This window comes from Varanus komodoensis, unplaced genomic scaffold, assembly GCF_004798865.1.
Source record: "Varanus komodoensis strain SLA01 unplaced genomic scaffold, ASM479886v1 scaffold1, whole genome shotgun sequence".
NCBI lineage: Eukaryota > Metazoa > Chordata > Lepidosauria > Squamata > Varanidae > Varanus > Varanus komodoensis.
The window spans coordinates 93,810,991-93,830,725 of record NW_025335268.1 but is presented as its reverse complement, the minus strand read 5'-3'; the positions used below and the strand labels follow the sequence as shown (position 1 = coordinate 93,830,725).

At 42.4% G+C, this 19,735-nt stretch overlaps 1 protein-coding gene across 11 annotated transcripts in view; it reads right to left on the bottom strand.

Annotated features, from left to right (window-relative positions):
- Positions 1-1,285: 1,285 nt before the first annotated feature.
- The window catches only part of YEATS2 (YEATS domain containing 2), a 47,810-nt gene continuing 29,360 nt past the window's right edge, over positions 1,286-19,735 (bottom strand). For 9 of the 11 annotated variants that reach the window (XM_044435948.1, XM_044435956.1, XM_044436002.1 and 6 more), the window contains 12 exons: positions 19,491-19,724; positions 17,157-17,355; positions 16,064-16,195; positions 15,610-15,708; positions 13,639-13,750; positions 12,916-12,989; positions 11,418-11,497; positions 9,344-9,542; positions 8,059-8,285; positions 6,195-6,269; positions 5,420-5,493; positions 1,286-3,703 (listed from right to left, as the gene is read on the bottom strand). In XM_044435948.1, coding sequence (XP_044291883.1) covers positions 3,595-3,703; positions 5,420-5,493; positions 6,195-6,269; positions 8,059-8,285; positions 9,344-9,542; positions 11,418-11,497; positions 12,916-12,989; positions 13,639-13,750; positions 15,610-15,708; positions 16,064-16,195; positions 17,157-17,355; positions 19,491-19,724 — 1,614 coding nt within the window. In that variant the 3' untranslated portion in view covers positions 1,286-3,594. Of the gene's footprint in view, positions 3,704-5,419; positions 5,494-6,194; positions 6,270-8,058; positions 8,286-9,343; positions 9,543-11,417; positions 11,498-12,915; positions 12,990-13,638; positions 13,751-15,609; positions 15,709-16,063; positions 16,196-17,156; positions 17,356-19,490; positions 19,725-19,735 lie in introns of those variants that run through there. The other 2 variants (XM_044436020.1, XR_006415303.1) reach the window with 2 other exon arrangements.

The following is a 19,735-nucleotide window of genomic DNA, read 5'->3' as shown; positions in this document are numbered from 1 at the left end:
AACATTTTGCTTATCTAGGTACAGGGTTATTACTGAATGTACACTGGTTTAAAGCACTGTTTAAAAATAGACTTGCTGGTCATCAGAGATAAAAGCATCAACTGGTACACACAATTTAGAAGAGAAATTCTAACTTTTCTGATGGTGGTATTTTTCTAAGCTGGTGCTATTGATTTTGAAAGTTATTAGGCTGAGAATCGTGTACTTACAACTGGATTTAATGCACAACCCTGCTGGCATCATTTTCTTTCAATTCATGAAAAACAGGGAGGCCTTGTCAGTTGTGGTGTCCCCTATGGAGCTCATGGCACTGCCCCATCATGCCCGGTGCTATTACTAGGCCTCTTCATGCTTTTGTTATTGTTTGGGCATTTCCTTTCTTTACATGCCATCTGAACTACGTTTGCCTGACATGAGTACATTTTGACTTTTATATTACAATTCTATGCCTCTATTCTACCTTCCCATGTCAAACTGGGAAGACGTTACTAGAATAGATATCCCAGGTAATACTGAAGTTCTATCAACACTGTTTTCTGAATGCCTTAGAGGAATATTCAGCATGGGGCAGTCTACCAAGGTTTTTTAAGCTTTTATATTTCTGGGGGTCCTGTGATGGACAGGGAGCCAGGGCAGAAAGTTCAAAGAACTCTGCCCTTCAGTTCACCAAACAGATAAACTCAGGCAGGGGTACAAGAATAGGGATATTACAAGTCTCTGTCGCATATCACAAATTTGGGCGGTTATGCAGTAGTAGGTGAAGACATAGCTCTTTACTGCCTTCCCAGTGTTTTTTAGTTTTATTGCAGCAATAATCAATTTGTTTTATGTTTAATTAAGATTTTTAATCTGGATTCTATTGTTAACCACCTTAAGCACTATTTTTGCAGGAAATAGATTATAAATACAATAATTTTAGCAAGGGAAAGCAGCTTAGGACAACGATGCTTCAGAAACTAGAAATGAGGGTAACGTTTGCATTTTTGTAGCTCCATCTTTACGGCAGTTAAAGAAGAAAAGCATATTGTGTACTATTTTTGAAAGTTTAGACAGTGCTACCTATACAACTGCAGTGAAAGAGATGGTCCTCAGAGTAAAACAATGAATTAGCATCCTAAGTGGAAGTACAAGGTGAGGTCTATCTGGAAGCAGGGATAATGGAGCAAGAAAGAACCCTGAATTAATGTGGCAGCTGCCAATCACCCTCCCCTCCAACCTGCACTGCAGATACACAAGAAAGCAGATAGGCTTAGAGCAGAAAACGCCCCCCCCAAAACCCCACCTGTTGGTTTTAATAAAGAAAATTTATTGTAAATGTATATTACACAATGTATATTATACAGTATAATACAGACAATGCACAGGATTTAAGACAAGGACCAGTTTCAACAATAGTAGCCTTACTCTCATTTCAAGGTGGTAACTCTGGTTCAGCAAAAGCAACCTGGGCATGTGGAAGCTGTCTTATTCCTTCAACTTAACCACAAAGATTTTTTTAAATAAACCAGCCTAGAGTCACTGCTAGACAATAACAATTTCTTTTTCTAAGGAAGGAAAGATCTGCCCAAATCAAAAGTCAAGTCTGAAGCTAATTACATTTTAAAGGGGCAGCTTTTCCTCCTTTGCATTGATCCTTCACCACCTCAAGGTAACAGCCCATCTTTGTTAGATGGATTAATACTGGTTTTAATAATCTTGTTATGTGTTAAGCCTTCTCTCCTACTATCTAAAGTTTACTGAGAGAAGGGCCAACAGCAGAAATGTTACCACTTACAGTAAGAAGAGCCAGTTAAATGTCAAAGGCTCAGTCAGTGCTAAATAAGAAGAGGCAGCTCCCTTTTTGTTATGGGGGTTTGGTAGGGGCACTAATCTGGATCAGAAGTCCAGCCCAGCCCAGCCCAGAAGGAAGGGAGCTTTTATTCCCATCCACAATGTCTGCATCCAATGTGGCAGCTACCAACAACAGAAAGCTCCCCAGTTCAGAAAAGCAAACAGGGAGGGATTAGTGAAGATCACAAGAGGAAGAACCATACAGGGACAGTCCTGAGAAAGGCAAGTGGACTGATGTTTTTACCCAGCCCTTTCAGTATTAAGCGTAACTAATCACCAAAATCTGCTAAGACACAGAAATAGGCAGATCCTGAAAACTCTCTAGCAAAAATTTATGTTCTAATAGTATACCTTAATATAGGCTAGACCATTTCTATTGTCAGGAATTGAAATGAAAATTTCTAATGGCTTCACACAACTCAAAATACTAAAACCAGCAAATAAAATTAAAATTCAAACAGATTCAACAAAAATACTACAAAATTTCTCTTCTCTTCTTCTTCTTTTTTTTTGCTGGCCAACTAAAACATCTCAGTCAATGGAAGCCCATAGGGGAAAAAAGGGTTTTTTATAGTATAAAAGCCAAACTAGGTCAGTGACATGACAGTTTGAAAACATTTCTTTCAAACAGCTGATTTCAGAGTAAATCATCTTGAATAAGCTCCCAGGCTATTCCAAAGAGACTTGGTGATGCCTGGTTTGCCATCTCACACTTTAACAGGATAAATATTTGCCACCTTTCTGTGTATCTGTCTAAGCAGCTCTTTCATTGCATGCAAATGTAGCAGAATCTGTTTTGCTTTGACCCAGAATTGAACGCTCTCCTTTTTTTGTTGTGGCCACAAGAAATACCAAGTTTCTACTTTTATTTTAGATTGACTGCAGTTAAGCGTTTACCCAATCTCCAAACTGTGGCTAGTTTTCATCATGGTTAATGGAAAAAAGCTGCATGTATAAACAAGCCACATTTAAATTTGGTTTGCTTCCATGTTCAGGTTTTCGTAACATGCCAACTGCAATTCATATAAACCAGAATACATTACAAAATTTAAAATATATTGCCTCCAGTATCAGGCAGAATGCCTCTAATACCAGTTGCTGGAAACCTGAACACGAGTATGAAATTGAAGGTATGCCCTACTTCAGGCATCTGCTTGGGCACTGTAAGAACAGAAAGCCGGTCTCAACAGGACTTTGGTCTGATTCAGCAAGGATGACTTCATGAAAGCTTCCAAACTCTAAATCACACCAGAAGAGGAAAGGGGAATACACAAACCAAGGCTAGGCCAGGCTCTTTCTTGTACTCCAAACCAACCTGTTGCTTCTTAACTATGCATTTCATTTCAATGCTGGACATGGCTAGTCTCTGAAGAAGTAGGGAAGTGTGTATTTACCAGATCATAGGAACAGGTGCCTGTAATAAGTCATTTGCATACAAAAGCAGGACCCCACTAATCAAGGTCATGATCTAATATACAATCTTAGCTATAGCAGCAAGCTGACTTGGGAGCAATTTTCAATGAAATCAGGTAGCTGAATTTGGAACTGATTTTCTTTCTTTCTTTTTTAGAGAAAGGACTACAAGTTTTCTTGAAAGGGTTAATATATTTTTGAAAAGGCCTTTTAAACTGTTTTTTCTCTGTGTGTCTGTCACTTTAGTTTGCAGAATTCAAGCCCCAACACTAAAAATATGTATCTAGACACATCAACATCTAGATGCTCAGGAGTCCTCATTCTGACTTTTCTGTGGGTTTGCAGTTCAGATTACTGTTCATCATTCAATATTCCCATATGCTTGTTTGTGAGGAAGTCCAGAAAAGGGATGTTACAGATGGCTTGGTGAATATTCATCACTGTGATCTCTCTTGGAGTCCTATGGAGAATGTATGCCAAAGGAATTTAGGTAACTGAGCATCTGTGCAGCAACTGGTCATCCGTTCTGGTTAACAAAGCCCACAAGGGATCACTTAAACCAGTCTTCCCCAATCTGGTGCCTTCCAGATGTGCTGGATTACAGCCACCATACTCTCTAGCCGGCAGGTGCATTCGCTGGGCATTATGGGCATCAGATGTATCAGAAAAGCACCATGTTGAGGGAAAGCTGACTGTGAAGCACACAGAAGTGCAGATACAAACATGGTCTAGATCTGTAGTCTGTAATTATTTAACTTGGTTCATTGAGTATATTTTTGACATATATTTCAGGGCAGAAGTGCTGAAAAAGTGCCTTGGGAAAGCAGAGTTATGCATGTTTAGACAGAAAATAGTCCTATAATTCCGAGGATTCCCCAGATAGCTATGCACCCTTAATTCATTCATTCTTAATTATGTTTCAGTTACCATATAATTAAATAAGCCCCAAATTATAAAGATATAAGCACCCAAAATATACCATAAAGGAAGCTGCTTTAAACCAGGTCAGAACATTGGTCCATCTGGCCCTGCCAATGCCATTGGTTCTTCACTGTCTCAAGCAAAGTCTGTCCCATCACCTGATCCTTTACACTGGAGAAGCTGTGGACTGATCCTTGGACCCTCTGCAGGCAGAGCATGCAAGCTGTCACTGAGCTATGGTCCCTTCCATACCCTCTGCTGTCTCTGGGATCCAAAGTTCTGCTTTAGTCACCAGCAAGAGCCTGACAGTGCTCAGCTAAGTTTTGATTTCCATGATGCTACTTGGGTCCAAGAGCAGTTTGCTATGTGACATGGCGGGTGGGGAGGGGAGAAACAGCTGCCTGAGAAACTCAGACTCAAAAACCCCTTGGGCACATAGCACCTAGTGACCAGAAGATGTGGAGTTCTGTCTCACCACTCTCCAAGGGTCCTTTGGAGACTAAGCCAGTTTAAATTTATTGTCTCCCAAATAATACAGCTTCTGTCCAATGAAACATGCCATATGGTTTGCAGTACTGGTTTGACCTGTATTCTGTATGTGGTCCCTGGGAGTATGACCTGCCATAAATGGCCGACTCCACCTGCCACTCCGCTGTTAAGTGGGCTGGTGGGAGTGGGACTGGGATGGGAAGGAGGCACATGGGGGACCATCCCCCCATTTCACTTCGGCACCTCCCTCCCGCCCAGCTTAGTGCTGCTAGGAAAAGCTATTCTTAACAGCATTTAGAGGCAGGATAAGGGTGTGGGAAAGGAACCATTAAACTTCCCCTCTCAGATGCTGAATGGGGTGAGAGGGAAAGAGAAAACAGGGTGTGGTAACACTGCTGACTTTCACTGCCCCCATGTGCATTCATTGCCATTGCCAATCCAGTCTCTGGGGGTAAAAAGACGTCCCACCTGACTAAGCAAAAACATAAACTAAGCTAAAACTAAACCGGGAGAACTAATATGGTATGGCAGGGAGTTTTGGATAAGGACTCCAGAGATCTGGGCTCTAGTTCCACCTGCCACTGAGGTTCACTGAATGACTTTGTACCAGCTCCTGACTCTCAATCCAACCAACCTCACCAGATTGTTGCGAAGATACAAGTGGTGGGCTGTGCAAATTGCCTTGGGTTCCTATAAGAGGAAGAACGATGGGATATAAATGTGTAATAATAAAGAAAGACAGACAGACAGACAGCCAAAGATATACCTGTGGCGAGGAGCTGCCTGGTAGCCAACTGCCAGTGCTTCTCTTAGTATGTCATTGGCCAGTTGTTCCGTGGCCTGTTACAGGGGAAGTTTCAAAGACAAGCAGCAGACGTCAACGGAATGTTTTCAAGTATCAAACAAGCCAAACTTTAAAAACGCAGCTAAGGGAGCCTTCCAGTGTGGTTGTCCATAACTCTCCAACTTTGGAAGATTATGGACATCCAACTGAGTGCGGGAACAATTGCAAGTGGAAGGAAAACAGAGGCAAGGATCGCCTAGAGCTTCTCCCACCTTGCAGAAGACACAGATGGCTGTTTTTGGCCATCTATGTTTCTTGCCCCCTCTTGTGAGAAGGGCTGAAGCACCACTGGGCTTCCTTGATGCCCAATGGAGAATCATGTCTCCTCCCCACCTCGTCCCACAGTGATGCCCCCTTCTTTACTGGCTCCAGAACAACCGTGCTGGCCAGGACTCCAGCATCCTCTCTGGCTCTCCAGACAGCATTTAGAAGCCACAGGATTGAACGTGTCCTAAGACTATTTCAAATTACAAAATACTGGGCACAAAATTGTTACCAAAGAAGATTCATCTTCTGTTTAGTTTCTTTAAACTTGCCAAGAGCTTACACATACTCAAAACTATTCCACAATTGCAGGAAAGGATAAAATAAAAGAAAAAATGAAAGGTGCAAGAATCAAGGTAGAACCTTGGACATGTAGCCACATCTAACCCACAATTTTCTGCATTTCATGAGAGAGAATGTTATAGTAGCTTACCTTTAAAATCATATCTTCTATAACTGATGCATAGATGTTCTTTTGTACTTCTATGGGCTGAAGGGAAATTCCTATCTATAAAACGAGAAGGGAAATAAAAGATGACAAATCTCCATTCGTAGAACTACTCTACAGTCACAGTCTTACAGAATGCATCCTCACTGCCTGGGCACCTTTGAACCAGGAGGCTTCCAAGCTTCTTATACTCTGCTGGGTTGAAGCTGGCAGTACAGAAGGAGAGATGGAGGTGATCTAGGCTTCCCACCCTCCATCTTTGATGTTTTGCAGTAGACAGGCTTTTCAGCCCATCTAGGAAAGGTACCCATCTAGGAAAGGTACGTTAGGGGAGCAGGCCGATGGAGACTCAGAATATCTCATATCCTGACCTCACAGGTCTCCTCCCCTCCCTGCCCACCACATTGTCCTCCTTCCCTCTCCTGGGAGGGACGCCAATATGATTGTTTCTGCACAAGCTGCAAGGTGGCAGGGGAGCAGATCTCCAGAGTGACCTCAGAAGGGCTTTTCAAAACAACCCTACGGTCCCTGGGATGCTCTCCTAGAGACTACAGAATTGTTCTTTTCAACACATTGTTTGAGAAACTAAGGGACTAACTCTTAGGAATAGCGGTTATAGTTATTTAGAATTCTGCTCAACTCTGTGTCTAACACATCTGAAATTATTTCTTCTCATTACATATCTATATCACCCCCGAGGTGAAGCATTCAGGGTGGTTCACAACAATTCATAATGCCAACAGTGTAAAAATGCTCATATGCAAATTTTAAAACAGAATTTAAAATGTCTCGTGTATTGCTCTTTAGTATGCACTCACAGGCCTGCTTCTTGCTATGAAAGTCTAACACTATATCCTAAAGATGGATAATTCAAGCAAGCAGGCATCCTACTGAACATGCCTAAGCATCTAAACTTCCTACTAAATGTTACATAGCTTCAGCGCAATCAAAATCCATCCTACATAGGCCCTAATATGCAAATCAATTCTCTGAGCATTCTCCAACCAACTGCCCTCCAGATAAATTGGGTTATAACTCCTATCATCCCTAGCCAGCAAATTCTATTTCCTAGACACCTATTAAGGTCTTTTGAATCTGGAAAGCTGAAAAGAGAAAGTTCTTTCCTTTCAGGTATCACTGCGTGGGAAACACTTACTTTATTCACAGGTATGTGACAACTTGAAATCCTATGCCAATAAGTCACTATAACTGGTCAATAACTCACTCTTTGCTTTTTACAAATTACAACATATATGGATTTGCAAAGAAAATGGGGAGAGCTTAGACTTTAAACCTTGCTGTTCGACAGCCTAAGAGTAGCAACTGAACTGGAAAAAAGGAAAACCGTGTTACACCTAGATTCTGAAAACAGTTTGAAATAATTGCTTGCTGGGGTGGGAAGGGTGATGTATGGCAGGATGCACGGCATGGCAACATTGGGATTGCTGTGTTTCACCTGTCAGCTCTGCACTAGGTGCTAGCCTTCCCCAGTCTGGTGTCCTCAAGATGTTTTAGACTACAACTCCCAGTGACCCCAGTCAGTGATCAGGGATCATGGGACCTATTTCAAAACATGGCTGGGGAAGGTACGCCATGGCTTAAAACACCCAGTTCTGCATCAGTTGCTTTCTAGGAGTGGCAACTTCCTTTTGACCAGTGTATACAATTGTGCGGAGTAAACCATAAAGAGGGTTACTTCAAGGAGTCTAGGATTACCAGCACGTTCCATCAGCCTTGTAAAGAATAAGTTAATGCAGGCTGCAAGTGTCACTCAACAAATACATGATATTGTGAAAAGCAAAAGGCAGTGCATTATTTTCATGTAGGCTTTTGGGACATTTTACTTTACCTGCTGTACCGTCTTGCGCACGAACTCTGATGCAGGCTGGGGTGTCAAGTAAAGCTTTGCCTCCGTTTGTTTCTCCTCCTGCTCCTTTTTAATGTTCATTTTCAGAGGCTCAGTAATGCCAAGAATATCTACTTCTTCATCATTGTCTGGCTCTTGCTTGAGCAAGCGCTCCAGCTCGACAAGTTTTCGACATATCTCTTCCCCGGTGGTGTAAGAAGATGAGCATTCTTTTCCAAGGAGCAATCAGGAAGACAGAAGACAGATGTGTAAATACAGTGATATCTAAATGTATGCAGCTAGAGGGTGTTCACAGCTCATGCTCGCCGCAAGGAGAAAAAGACCTAATTGCTCAGGCCCAATACTTGAATGTGGCCTTTGCTGACAACATGGCAAATCAAGTTAACATCACCATTAAGCTTCCCATAGAAGCTGGAAAAAGCAGAAACCAAGACTGCATGGACTGGCACTTTCAGAGCAATCTGCTATGCTGGCAGTGCTATGCAGTTCTACTTCAATTTCAGTAGCAGGACAACTAGACATCTAATGAAAGTGAGGGGGAAGGGCTTGCTTTGGGAAAAGCTGTGTGGGGAGAAGTCTATTTGACTATTTTTTGTCAGTCTATTTGACAGTTTTAGCCAGTGATGTTAGCTTTTAGGGATTGGAGGGGGGTAATACACTCTATTCAGGAAACTTTAAAAAATACCTTCATGTGAAAGTGATGTGCCATTAGAGAGAGAGGGAGGGAGAGAGGGAGGGAGAGAGGGGAGGCAGGCAAGCAGAGAGAAGAGTCAGCCTTGAGCTATTTTCTTTTTCCCCTTTTAAGCAAAAGTATAATAAGTGTTTGTACACACATGTTCCATCTCACTGGGAAAAATATTAGGTCTTGAAAAGCCTATTATGAACAATTGCAAAAGCAGAGAGTTTTGAAAGTATTATACTGTAAAGCTCTATGGACCAGCCTTTCCCTGAAATATTTTGGACTATAACGTCAGGCCGATGAGTTGAAGGGCAAAATATCTGCAGAGCACCTGGTTGGGAAAGGCTGCTATAGATCAACATGAACACGGCTCAGGAGTCCACATCAGACTGAACCATACCTGAGGCACAAACTGTGGGCCACACAAAATCACACTGCCTGTGAAGTGAGTCTATTTTAAGCCTGCCCAGAGTCGCTGTGCATATGACATTCCTTGCAAAAGCACTACTGTAAAGCTAGAAGCCTAATGTGTAAGTGGCAGATAAGCCCCCCTGCTCAGAACTTTTATGATTCCAGAAAAAGACTCACCTGGCTCACTGTCTATTTGTGTTAGCACATCTTCTATAGAATCTTCATTCCGAAGAGCTTCTGGGTCAGGTGGCGTATAGCCACGGTAGCGACACCAATGTACAACCTGTTTTGTTTTCAGAGGAACAATGCTGTGGAATTTAGGGTGTTTCTCTATCATTTCTTGGAGAATTTTCCTTACTGTCAGTGCTCGTTGCCACTGCAATGAAAAGAACCAGAAAGAACAAGAACTACACTTGGAATCATTTCATGTTTTGCTCCAGATAGAAGTACTACTAATTATGGTAACATAAGAAAATACTTCCAGAAGGGTAGCTGCTGTATTTTGCTGCAGTGAAAACCATGAGGGGGCTTGATCCAATATTTATTGCACCATACATTTTTGCAGAATACAGAAGATTTAATCAGATGCAGGATGAAAACAGGGAATCAGGTTCTTGAACACTCTCAATAGCTCTTAGCTATCAGGGTTATGGGTTCACAGTTGCTATATTGCTGCATGGAATTATACACTTATGAATGCCTTTTTCCATCAGTAAACCAAACATGATGCTGCTCTCTTAGTGCCAGTGTGGACAGTAGGTAATACCAACAGACATTTGGTTCTACTGGCAGTTCTCTGGGTGACCTGAGGTTGATCGCACGTTTTTCTAACTCCCAGCCGTAAAAAGCTCCCTCCTGCTCCTTCTAAATGAGCATGCTAAGATAGAAGAAAGCTTAGGGATAGAACAAGGAGTGGATATGTGACAGAACCATGAGATCGATTATGGGACTAAAATTCCCAGGATGGTTTCGCAAAGGTGTTCAGGTCGTTCATCCTAGAAGTATGCTCCTGTAACTCCTGAGCCATCATTCTGTAGCATGGTGGACCTCCGGTTTCTAACAGAGAACCAAAGTAGATCCCTCCAGCTGAAGGTCTGTTTGCTCCTGTTTTAATACATTTCCAGCCCATTCCAAGCAGAAGAGGTGCTTCTTTGAGAGTATAATGATGCTCTGACATGACATGTTCATATTACAGGTACGTTGAATTCTGCATCTGGGCATATCAACACAAATCAACCTATTCTTGCTTTGATCAGCTCTGAATTTTAATTTGTTAAATGCGAGACATGCAGAATTGCTTTGTGAGGCAAACCCATCTGTTCTTTCAAGCCTGCTGTATATGGGAACAATGAGACACTTGTTTGGGCACCCTCCGTATTTTTCTGCATTCTGTGCATAACAGAGGGGTTATTTTGTCAAACCGGAACATAAAATAGAAAAATAACAAAGAAAAACCAAATGAATAACAATTCTGCAGTTCAAAGAATGGCCAAGCAATCACACTGCCATCCCATGTTAGTAGCAGAATGGGCAAATTAAAGCAGAGGAGAGCTTAGTTTCACTGCTGTCACTGTAGCAAACCTCCCTTTAGATCAATGAAGTTTTCAAACTCTTTCCTGTGCAAGTCCCATTTAAATGAATGGACTGTTTACAGCAGTGGTGCCTGGCCAACTAATTCCTGTTTTCCCCATTCCTTCTCCAAGAAACTTAAGGCAGCATTTCATGGGTCTCTCTCTTTTAGCCTTCTAACAGTTCTGTAGGCCAGCTAAACTGATAGTACATGTCTGGGCACCTGGTAAGCATCATGTGTGGGTTGAGATTGAAACTGACCCTAGTTTCAATCTGAAACTAACCCTACTTCCCTGACCCTAGTTAAGAAATTTATTCTCTATGCGTCGCTGTGCTACTTCTCAGTTGTCTTCAACATGGTTAAGGTTACAGAGGCAGAACTCAGATACTGCTGAATAAGGAAATATGGAAGCTCTCAAAGAACAAGGCTGCCAGTTTTTATACTGGTTCCCATTTCATAATACCTGGAAACACAGCTTTGCATTTCTTTGCATTTTATTAAGCCAAATACAATTTTTTAAAGTTAAAACTAAGTATATTCTAAATATGAGAAATAGTTCCTTTCAGTAGTGCCAATAAGCTTCTGGAGGAGATTTTAGAAATCACAATCACCTTCACAGAGGCACAGATTCCCAGTCAGACATTTTAAGCTTAGTTTTATAGAATACACTAAGAAGATTACCTCAGCAGCCCTCCGTTTTCCAATATTCCAGCTATAATACTGTTCCACAGAACTGGCACAGAAAGAATTGGCATCTTCAGCTAAAAGCAGAGAAAAATCACCAGAAACATTAGATTGTAAGAGCCATGAAGATTAATTTACTCTATGGCTATGGGTGTGGCAGAACACTTTCTGAAGGGTAAATTAGAGAGGGATGGTGTGTTAAAGAGGGAGGGGGAAGAGACTCTGATGCAGCCCTCTGGAGGGCCACACCTCTCAATCCCTTTTGCTTCAAAATGAGCATTAAGCAGGAGGGGACTTTATCACAGCTAAAAATATTTTGGCAGATGCAATCTCTTCTGACAGTGAGGTACTAGAGAGAGCTGAAGGATTTGGTGGAATTTAACTGACTGGAGGGCACTTGGAAGCAATTGGAAAGAATTGCATTGCAGGGGAAAATAACTTACAGAAGGGAGGAATCAGGAGACTAAGTGAAGCAGGTGTGTGAGGGTTGTGTATTTTGGGTGCACTGACTTCTTAGAGATGGGAACTGCGCCTAAATATTTACTTATGAGCTCCATTAGTTTGAATGGCAATTCAAAGGCAACACAATGGAGCCAGACAAGCACCTTTCAGCTTTCCAGTGTTTCACAGACAACCAGTGCTAGCTGTCCTTACTTCTAGCTTTGCTGTACAGTTTTCAAGTATGAATGGATGGTGTAAGTGCTTTCTGAGCCCATGTTACCTTTCAGTAAACCAAAGAATAAAGGAATGCTAGACTGAAGAAAAGAGAAGCTACTGTTCCAACTGCTAAAAAATGAAAGCCAATTATCATATCAATACTGCAGTCACTGTCCTCTCTTGTTAAACCAGGGGAAAAGAACTTTTAAGTGTCAATCATCTGTAAAAACACTGGAAAAATGGTATGGAGCTATGTTGGTAGAATGAATCCATAGATGTCATAAAAACAGAAGTGCAGCAGCAGTAAATTATAAGAGGTTTGTTTAAAAAAAATAGCCTCAAACTAAGGAAGAGAACCGTTCCAAAGTAGGAGGCCCAGAATAACTATATAGCACTTTAAATCATATGTTTAATAAAGTTACACAGATTTATGGCATTTCATGCCATTGTATTTTCTTCTCACACCTAGTCATAAACGTTTGTCCCCGCTGTTTCAAGTTTTCCTTGTTTCATGTACAATTAGTTACCAGGGCAACATTCACAGAGTTAACAACATGGGTAACACTCAGCTAGTCAGGGAGTGGGCATTTCTGCCAATCAGTGGCAGGTGGATGAACTGACCAGCAGGCATACAAAAGCTGCTCACATGTCTAAGGTCCTTCAGTGGTTGTAATGATTACCAATCACACTTTAAACACTTAGGGTTTTTCTAATTATTCTCAGTATCAATACCTTCAAGGACTACAACTTCTAATACTTGTTATCTTGGCAAATAAAGATTAAATAGCATCATGCTCTGAATGCCACCCGTTAAGTGCGCTTTCCTACAGATTCTTACTTCTTTCTGCAATTAACGGAACTTTCTTCACAATTGCTGTCAAAAGTTGCTGGAGGTTGTCTAAATACTCTGTCCTGGAAAGAATGAAGAGTTAGCACAACACCACATGTAAACACAGCACATTATCACTATTTTACCATCAGTGCATATGTAGGCACATTACCAACAGGAGACCCTAGACAGCAGGGGCCTGATTGACATAATTCAAATGCATAAAGATTGATGGGAACTTCCCCATTTTTGCAGATAGATGTGAGACAAATGTAAAATTCCAGTAAGCAAGGTAATTTGTTTCTGTTCCTGCCCTGTTTACATAAGCACAGAAATGTAGCCTTTAGCACTACACCCAGGAGAGGCTATACACATAGGAGTTGATACAGCAAAACTGTCATCAGTTTGCATTTGCAGAACCCTGCTTGTGGTCTGTGAAGCAGGAGCTCTGACTCCACTGTCCACTTATCTAGGGCCTCTCCAAAATCTATTATAGACATTCTCAGGCCTTCTGGACTGAGCTCCAGTAACAAGCTAAACTACTTTACATGAATGGAGAAATTTCACCAGTTTCTTGTGTTAGCCAAATAGGGTGGGATGAACTCCTTCTCATCTCATGACGTTCAAGTGACTGCAAATACATAATCCAGTATTTCTTATGCCCCCTCCACATCCCCTGGAATTAGATTTCTATTGTAAACCATGTGGTTTAAACTTTGCAAGAATATTTACCCAATGACGTAATTTCCAAGTTCGGAGCTCTCCTCTGCTTTTACTGTCATTTGAGTTTCCTGGGAGACCTGAGAACTGCAGCTCTGTCCTGAGGAATCAGGCTCTAGCTTAACTTCAGAGGAATAGTTTAAAAGAAAAAGTCCATTAGGAAGTTTAAACCCAACGGAAGAAAAACAATTTAGCCAACCAAGCACTTCAGTTAAATAACAAACAAAGGGGAAAATGTGAGATGCAACTTTGTTTGCATTTATAGGACAGGGACAGGAACAGGAGATGGTGCTGGCTGCTTACAAAAAGTTGCCTTCTCTGGGAATTTTCCTGCTGTTGTGTAAGTCATAAGCACTCTCTCCAGGTCCCTTCTTGTCCTAGAAATGAGTATCCAATTATGCAATTCATTCAAAATAGTTCTAAGACTTCAACACTTTTCAAAAAAGGGTGCATCCAAATCACAGAAACAATATATTGAGAATGGAGAAGAGAGTGGTGTTAAAGTCACCAGTAACACCTCGAACAGGTATGGGAAACCTCTTTCAGCCCAGGAGCCATATTCAATTTCAGAGAAGCTTTTGAGGCTGCATTCCAGGGGTGGGTGGGGCGGTGGGCAAAAGGGTAGGTTCAAAATATTAAAACGCAAGGCTTGTGGCTTAAAGCTCTCACTGCCAGCAATCAAATCTCAGGAAAGGCATTTCAAACTTTTAGAATATGGAAAAAGCTGGGAAACCCCCAACTGGCTGATGGCTGGTGAAAGGGCTGGGGAAGATGGCACATGTGGTTAACTGAGGCTCCTCTTTCAAACTCTCACCAGCCACAGACCATTTCCTTGCACTTCCTTTATTGCTCCCCAGTACAAATCACCCAGAACAGATCTCTGAGCATGCGCAGAGTGGTGTGCTGAACCCAGTCTAGTGTTTACCTTCAGGAACTCTCCTTATGAACATGCTTAGGCCCCATCCCCTTGAGAGGAGCTCTCTGAAGGGAAGCATACCTTCTCTCCTCATGCAGCTTGTTCAACTGGGCCTCCTATGCTGCACTATGGGGTTGAGAGCAGGGGGTCTGGCCTGCACTAGGGAATTTCTCATTCTCAGAGACCCCTCCCACTGGCTGCACAGCTCGGTCATTTGCAGGAACTGCCTGGCTTGGCGAATCTCCTGGCCTTGAGATAATCACCTCTGCCTGCTGCGTCTCAAAATCTTTAGCTAGCCCATTCACCACAATCTCACTGAAATGTTCTTCACTTTCTGATTCTGAATCAGCGTCTGGAATGCAGCCAGCAGTCCATGGGAACAGTTCAACCCAGACCGCCATTCCCTTATTCCCAACACTGCAGCTCTCTGGAGGGACTGGAATCTGAGGCAGGCCTGGTTGGCCCCTGTACCTGAGGTTCCCCAATGTGATCCGGGCTACTAGAAGAATTTAGGTTGCGGAGGACGTACTAACCTATCCCTTCCAATTTCTATCTTATTATTTTGGAAAACATATTGATGGAGAACAACAGCCTTTTCTGCATCAAAAGCTCATTACAGTATCCTTGGTCTTGGCATTCTTTAATACATACTATTGTAGGGGAATTTCTATGCAGAGAAATGGATGCATTTAATTGGGTCTCTGCAGTCTGTGGTTGCATGCAGTTTTAATTTTCAGGCACAAGGAAATCTGCCTATGGGAATCTTACGTCCCCCTGGATACCTTGCATCACACTTATACGTCCCCCCTTCCAGTGACTTGTATGTCCCTTAAACCTAGCAGTCATTCTGTCTTACAGAGTTCTGCAGCACGTACATTTGGGCATGATTATGTCCCTCATCCCAAATGTCTCTATGTTATGCTTACATTAATTCCCACCAGGATTTGACCCAGATTCAGCCACAACTACCAACAATAAGGAACTTTATTTCTAAATGTAAGCAATGTGCATTCCTAAGCAATTATCTCCAACCTTACTGCAAGGTTTGATCACTGCAGCAAAGTTACCTTTTGTGACAGATACTACAGAAGGGCTTGGAACAACTGGATTAGCTGAAGTCACAGGTGTAGCAGCAGACACTTTGCTGGAAGAAAGCGACTGTATCACTGAGAGAAAAGAAAAATACTGGTAATATGTGTATAGACAGGCACTTCTTATTATTTGCACATAATCCTTGTATCGATCAATTTACTTTGCTAACAGAGACCAGTAGGTGTCTTTGTGCATGTTAAACATCTAGCTCTTTTTTCTCCACTCTGCTTCTTGCTCTGCATACCATTGTACATGATTAAGAGATCTGGAGATCCTGAAAGTTTACACTTACGATTTTGCATATGTTTCATTGGTCCTAATACAGATATTGGAATTTTTAAATCTGGAGTTGGACAGATAGTCATACTGACTACAGAAAATAATCTGAAAAGTGTTTACATATATTATCTTGTCAAACTAAATTTTTACCTTTGTTCACAGGCATCAATATAGTTTGGACTCCTCCGGAAGCAGTGCTCACACCAAGTTGTTTGAGCTGGCTGGGAACTGTCAAAACAGCCTGTTGTGGACTGTTCTGACTGGAGTGGATCTTTAACAATCCTAAAATAAAGGTGGAATTTTAAAAGAGTTCTTATTCCTTTCTGCATGAAATAAAAGTTTACTCATCAATAACATGTACTGAACAATAATGGGGGGACCCCACAATGGTGATCAAAGTAGACCAACGTTTTACCCCAAAACATCTAGCAAGCAAAGGTCAGCAACTAAACTGGGAAATTTGCAGTTGCATTTTTACATTTTAGAATGAGAAAATACTTGCTATTGGAGCTCTTGCAAGGACGAGCGGTGCTGCTTTGCTGTTTCTACAACAGCAAGACAGCAGTTATAAGCACAAACAATATCATCTGTCGGGAAGAGGGGTCCAGTGTTATGATATTCACGAAAAACCGCAAGTAATCGCAATGGAGTCAAACAGGTGGTTGTGTGAAACTCTCACACACAAACTTCACACCTATGACTGAGGATTTACAGTGTGAGGGTAGGAAAAGATAGGATCATGTTGCTATATATTAATAATACATTAATGGTCATAGTATTAATAATAATACCAGCACCAGCCATGGAAAGATCTGAATCAGACAGCAGTTAATATACTTTCTTTTATAAACCTCCACAGAAAATTCTAAAGGATAGACTCTAGTTTTGTGGTGCCCTAAGAGGACCCTCCTAGTTTAACATCCATGTGCTCACTTAGGACGGCAAAAGCAGGAGGTGAGAGGTTGTCAATGACAGCTCTCAACTGCGGGTGGAACTTCTTTGCAACTTCGATCCTCACTGACCGCCGCCATACTGCTGGGGTGGGACCTGGAGCCCATTATCATCAAAGGACTACAGACAGATTAACACCAGACTGTTCCATTCCTCTTTGCAACAGGGCAGGCCTCAAGCGTGCTGCGCCATGGCCAGGCATTCCACTTCCTGCTGTTTCAGCAGCTGCTGGAGGCATTAGAGTTTAATATAACAGCGATAACAGCTGGAGCCAGGAAAGGGGACAGATTACCTGACACTGCAGTTTTTCCAGACACCGGAGCTGGGGCAGTCACCCAAGAAGCAATGCTTACAACTGCTGATGCACTTGTTTTGTTAGGCACAGCTGAGGCTGCTTGTCCAGGATTGATGGGGACTTGGTGCTGCTGTCCAGATGCCTTTACAGCAGGGCTTGCAGCTGGAACTAAGCTAGAACTTGCACTGTCTGCTTGCTGTGTTAAAAAGAAAAGGGAGAGGGGGTTAAAATTGTTTCCCCTTTACTAGATTGAAAAAGCATAAAATAAAAGCAGAGAGCATCCGTCAATACACATTCTGAACTCATTTTCCCTTGAGCATGTAGTGTGGAGCATACATGAACTTGTCACATGTGCTTGCAGATGCACACTTGCAAAGATAATGGGAAAATATCAATGCGTGACAAGAATGGATGTTTTAACCCCTCCTGGGTCTGCTGATTCTCTCCTGCAAATCTAGCCTTACCATTTTTTCTACTGGCTGTGCTTATTTGTGAATTTGGCTGGAGAAAGAGGAGAAATTTTAAATGGTTAAGGTAGAACAAGCACTCATGGGGAAAGGATTAAGAAAATACCCTTCATGCCAGCTGGTTCTCCATTGCATATGCCTGCCCCCCACATTTTGAGTCAGTGGGCAAATTTGGAATTCTGAAAATACAGTGGGACCTCTCATCAGATGACTTCCATGGGTACAGGGATGCCCAAACAGTGGTTGCCACAGTACAGCCCTGGTTGGATGCAGAGTTCTCACGACTCAATCAGGATGCCCACAAACCTCCAAATGTGGAAGGATTTGGGTATCCTATGCAGGGTGGCAACAGTGGTGGAGATGATGTCGGCCTCCCTGCCTGTTCTATATGGCTGCTTAGGGTTGCCTGACGGAGGTGCTCTGGGGTGGGGGCAGGGAAGGAGGCTGCAGAAAACACAAGATACGTTGTACTCTGGCCTCTGCAACCCCTTAACTCCTGCTTCAAGGTTGAGCTCCAGACCTCAGAGAAGCAGCTGACCTCTGTGCTAGCTACGGGTTGTGGGGCAGAGTGTGATTTCCAGAGTGTGATTGGAGCTCTGTTTCTGCTCCTCTGTCCTGGAAGTTCAGAGATTTCTATGCATCCTCAGACAATGTCTCAGACTCAAAGGATCACTTTGCCCAAAAATTCTACGAAAAAGGCAGGGGTGGGGCCTAAGCTTCAAAACCAAAACTACTCTTCCAAACCTAAATAAAGATGGCACTGGAGTGCAGCGCTTCTCTTTGCAACAGTCCAGGCTCCCAATTTAAAAATCTTAAGAAATAAAATGTAAAACAATCAGGAGGACTAGGGATCCTGGGAGAGTCCAAGAGATGTGCCCACGGGTGCCTTACTGGAAACCCAGTAAGGAAACAGGATGTTGAGATGCCTGTAAGTCACCATCATGTACAGTATTCCTTTCAAGTGCTACTGAAAGGCATGCTTGTCTACTAGAAATGCTGCTTTTCAAAATCAACTATGTGCCCTCCAAAATGTTTGGACTACAACTGCCATCATCCTTGGGCAAGCAATAGGGAGGTTGGAATGATGGGAATAGTAGATCAACACATCTAGGGAGCACCAGGATGGAAGAAGACTGTTCCAAATGGCATTCGCACCTAAATGAGAAGCTACCAGGAAAACAAACTGTTATATGAACCTGTGCCATTGAGGCAGGAAAAGAAATTCTCACAATGTCTTCTCCATACTAAGTTTCTCTAACTGTGTTCATCTGTCTCCTAGTGGCAAACACCCCTGTGTTTCCACCACAAGCCTAGTTCACAAGAGAGGGACCACCACTTGGAGGGGAAAAGTCATTTCTTTCTCATCGCACAACTCTTCTGCAAAGTGAGGTACTTGAGCCAAGCATCAAGGGATATGATGCAGTCACCCTGTTGAAGCTAAGCAGGCCAGGGGATGGTCACAACCTGGCTAGAAGACATCTGAGTTCCACCATGGATGAAAGTCAAGTTATACTGCAGACAAACACATCTAAATTCTGCTGTAGTGCAGTGTGAGGGATGTATACCTCCCTTGGAGTTTGTCTGTTTAATTAAATGCTTTTCTATCCCGTCCCCTACAAAACGTCGTGGGACAGCTTACAGTTGGGATGGGACATGGAAGCCTCTACAAAGAATGCTAGCTAAGGCAAAATACCAATCATACATGTTGACCAAAATTTTGCATATCCTGTTGCATGTGGGAAAGTATGTTTAGTTAAAATCAGAAATAATACATAATTCTGCTTAAAAATAGACTTTGTGGAAGTAAAAAAAAATCAAAGCAGATTTCTCTTCAATGCACTTTCTTGCTCAATTGTTTGCTTACCTGAGTGGCTGTGCCTGCATTTGAAGCTTGACACGCAGGCTGACCAACACTGGACCTCACCTGTGCAATCCCGTTTGATGGGGGCGTCATGGCTGAAGTTGTGGCTGCAGTAATCACCCCACCAGACACTCTCAGCACAGTGGTTCCTGGTTTGGAGAGTTGTGATGACGCTGGCAACGATTTCAGAGTATTGTCTGATATTTTCATCAGGGAGGCTTGTCCACTGGAAGCTGCCTTTGAAATTA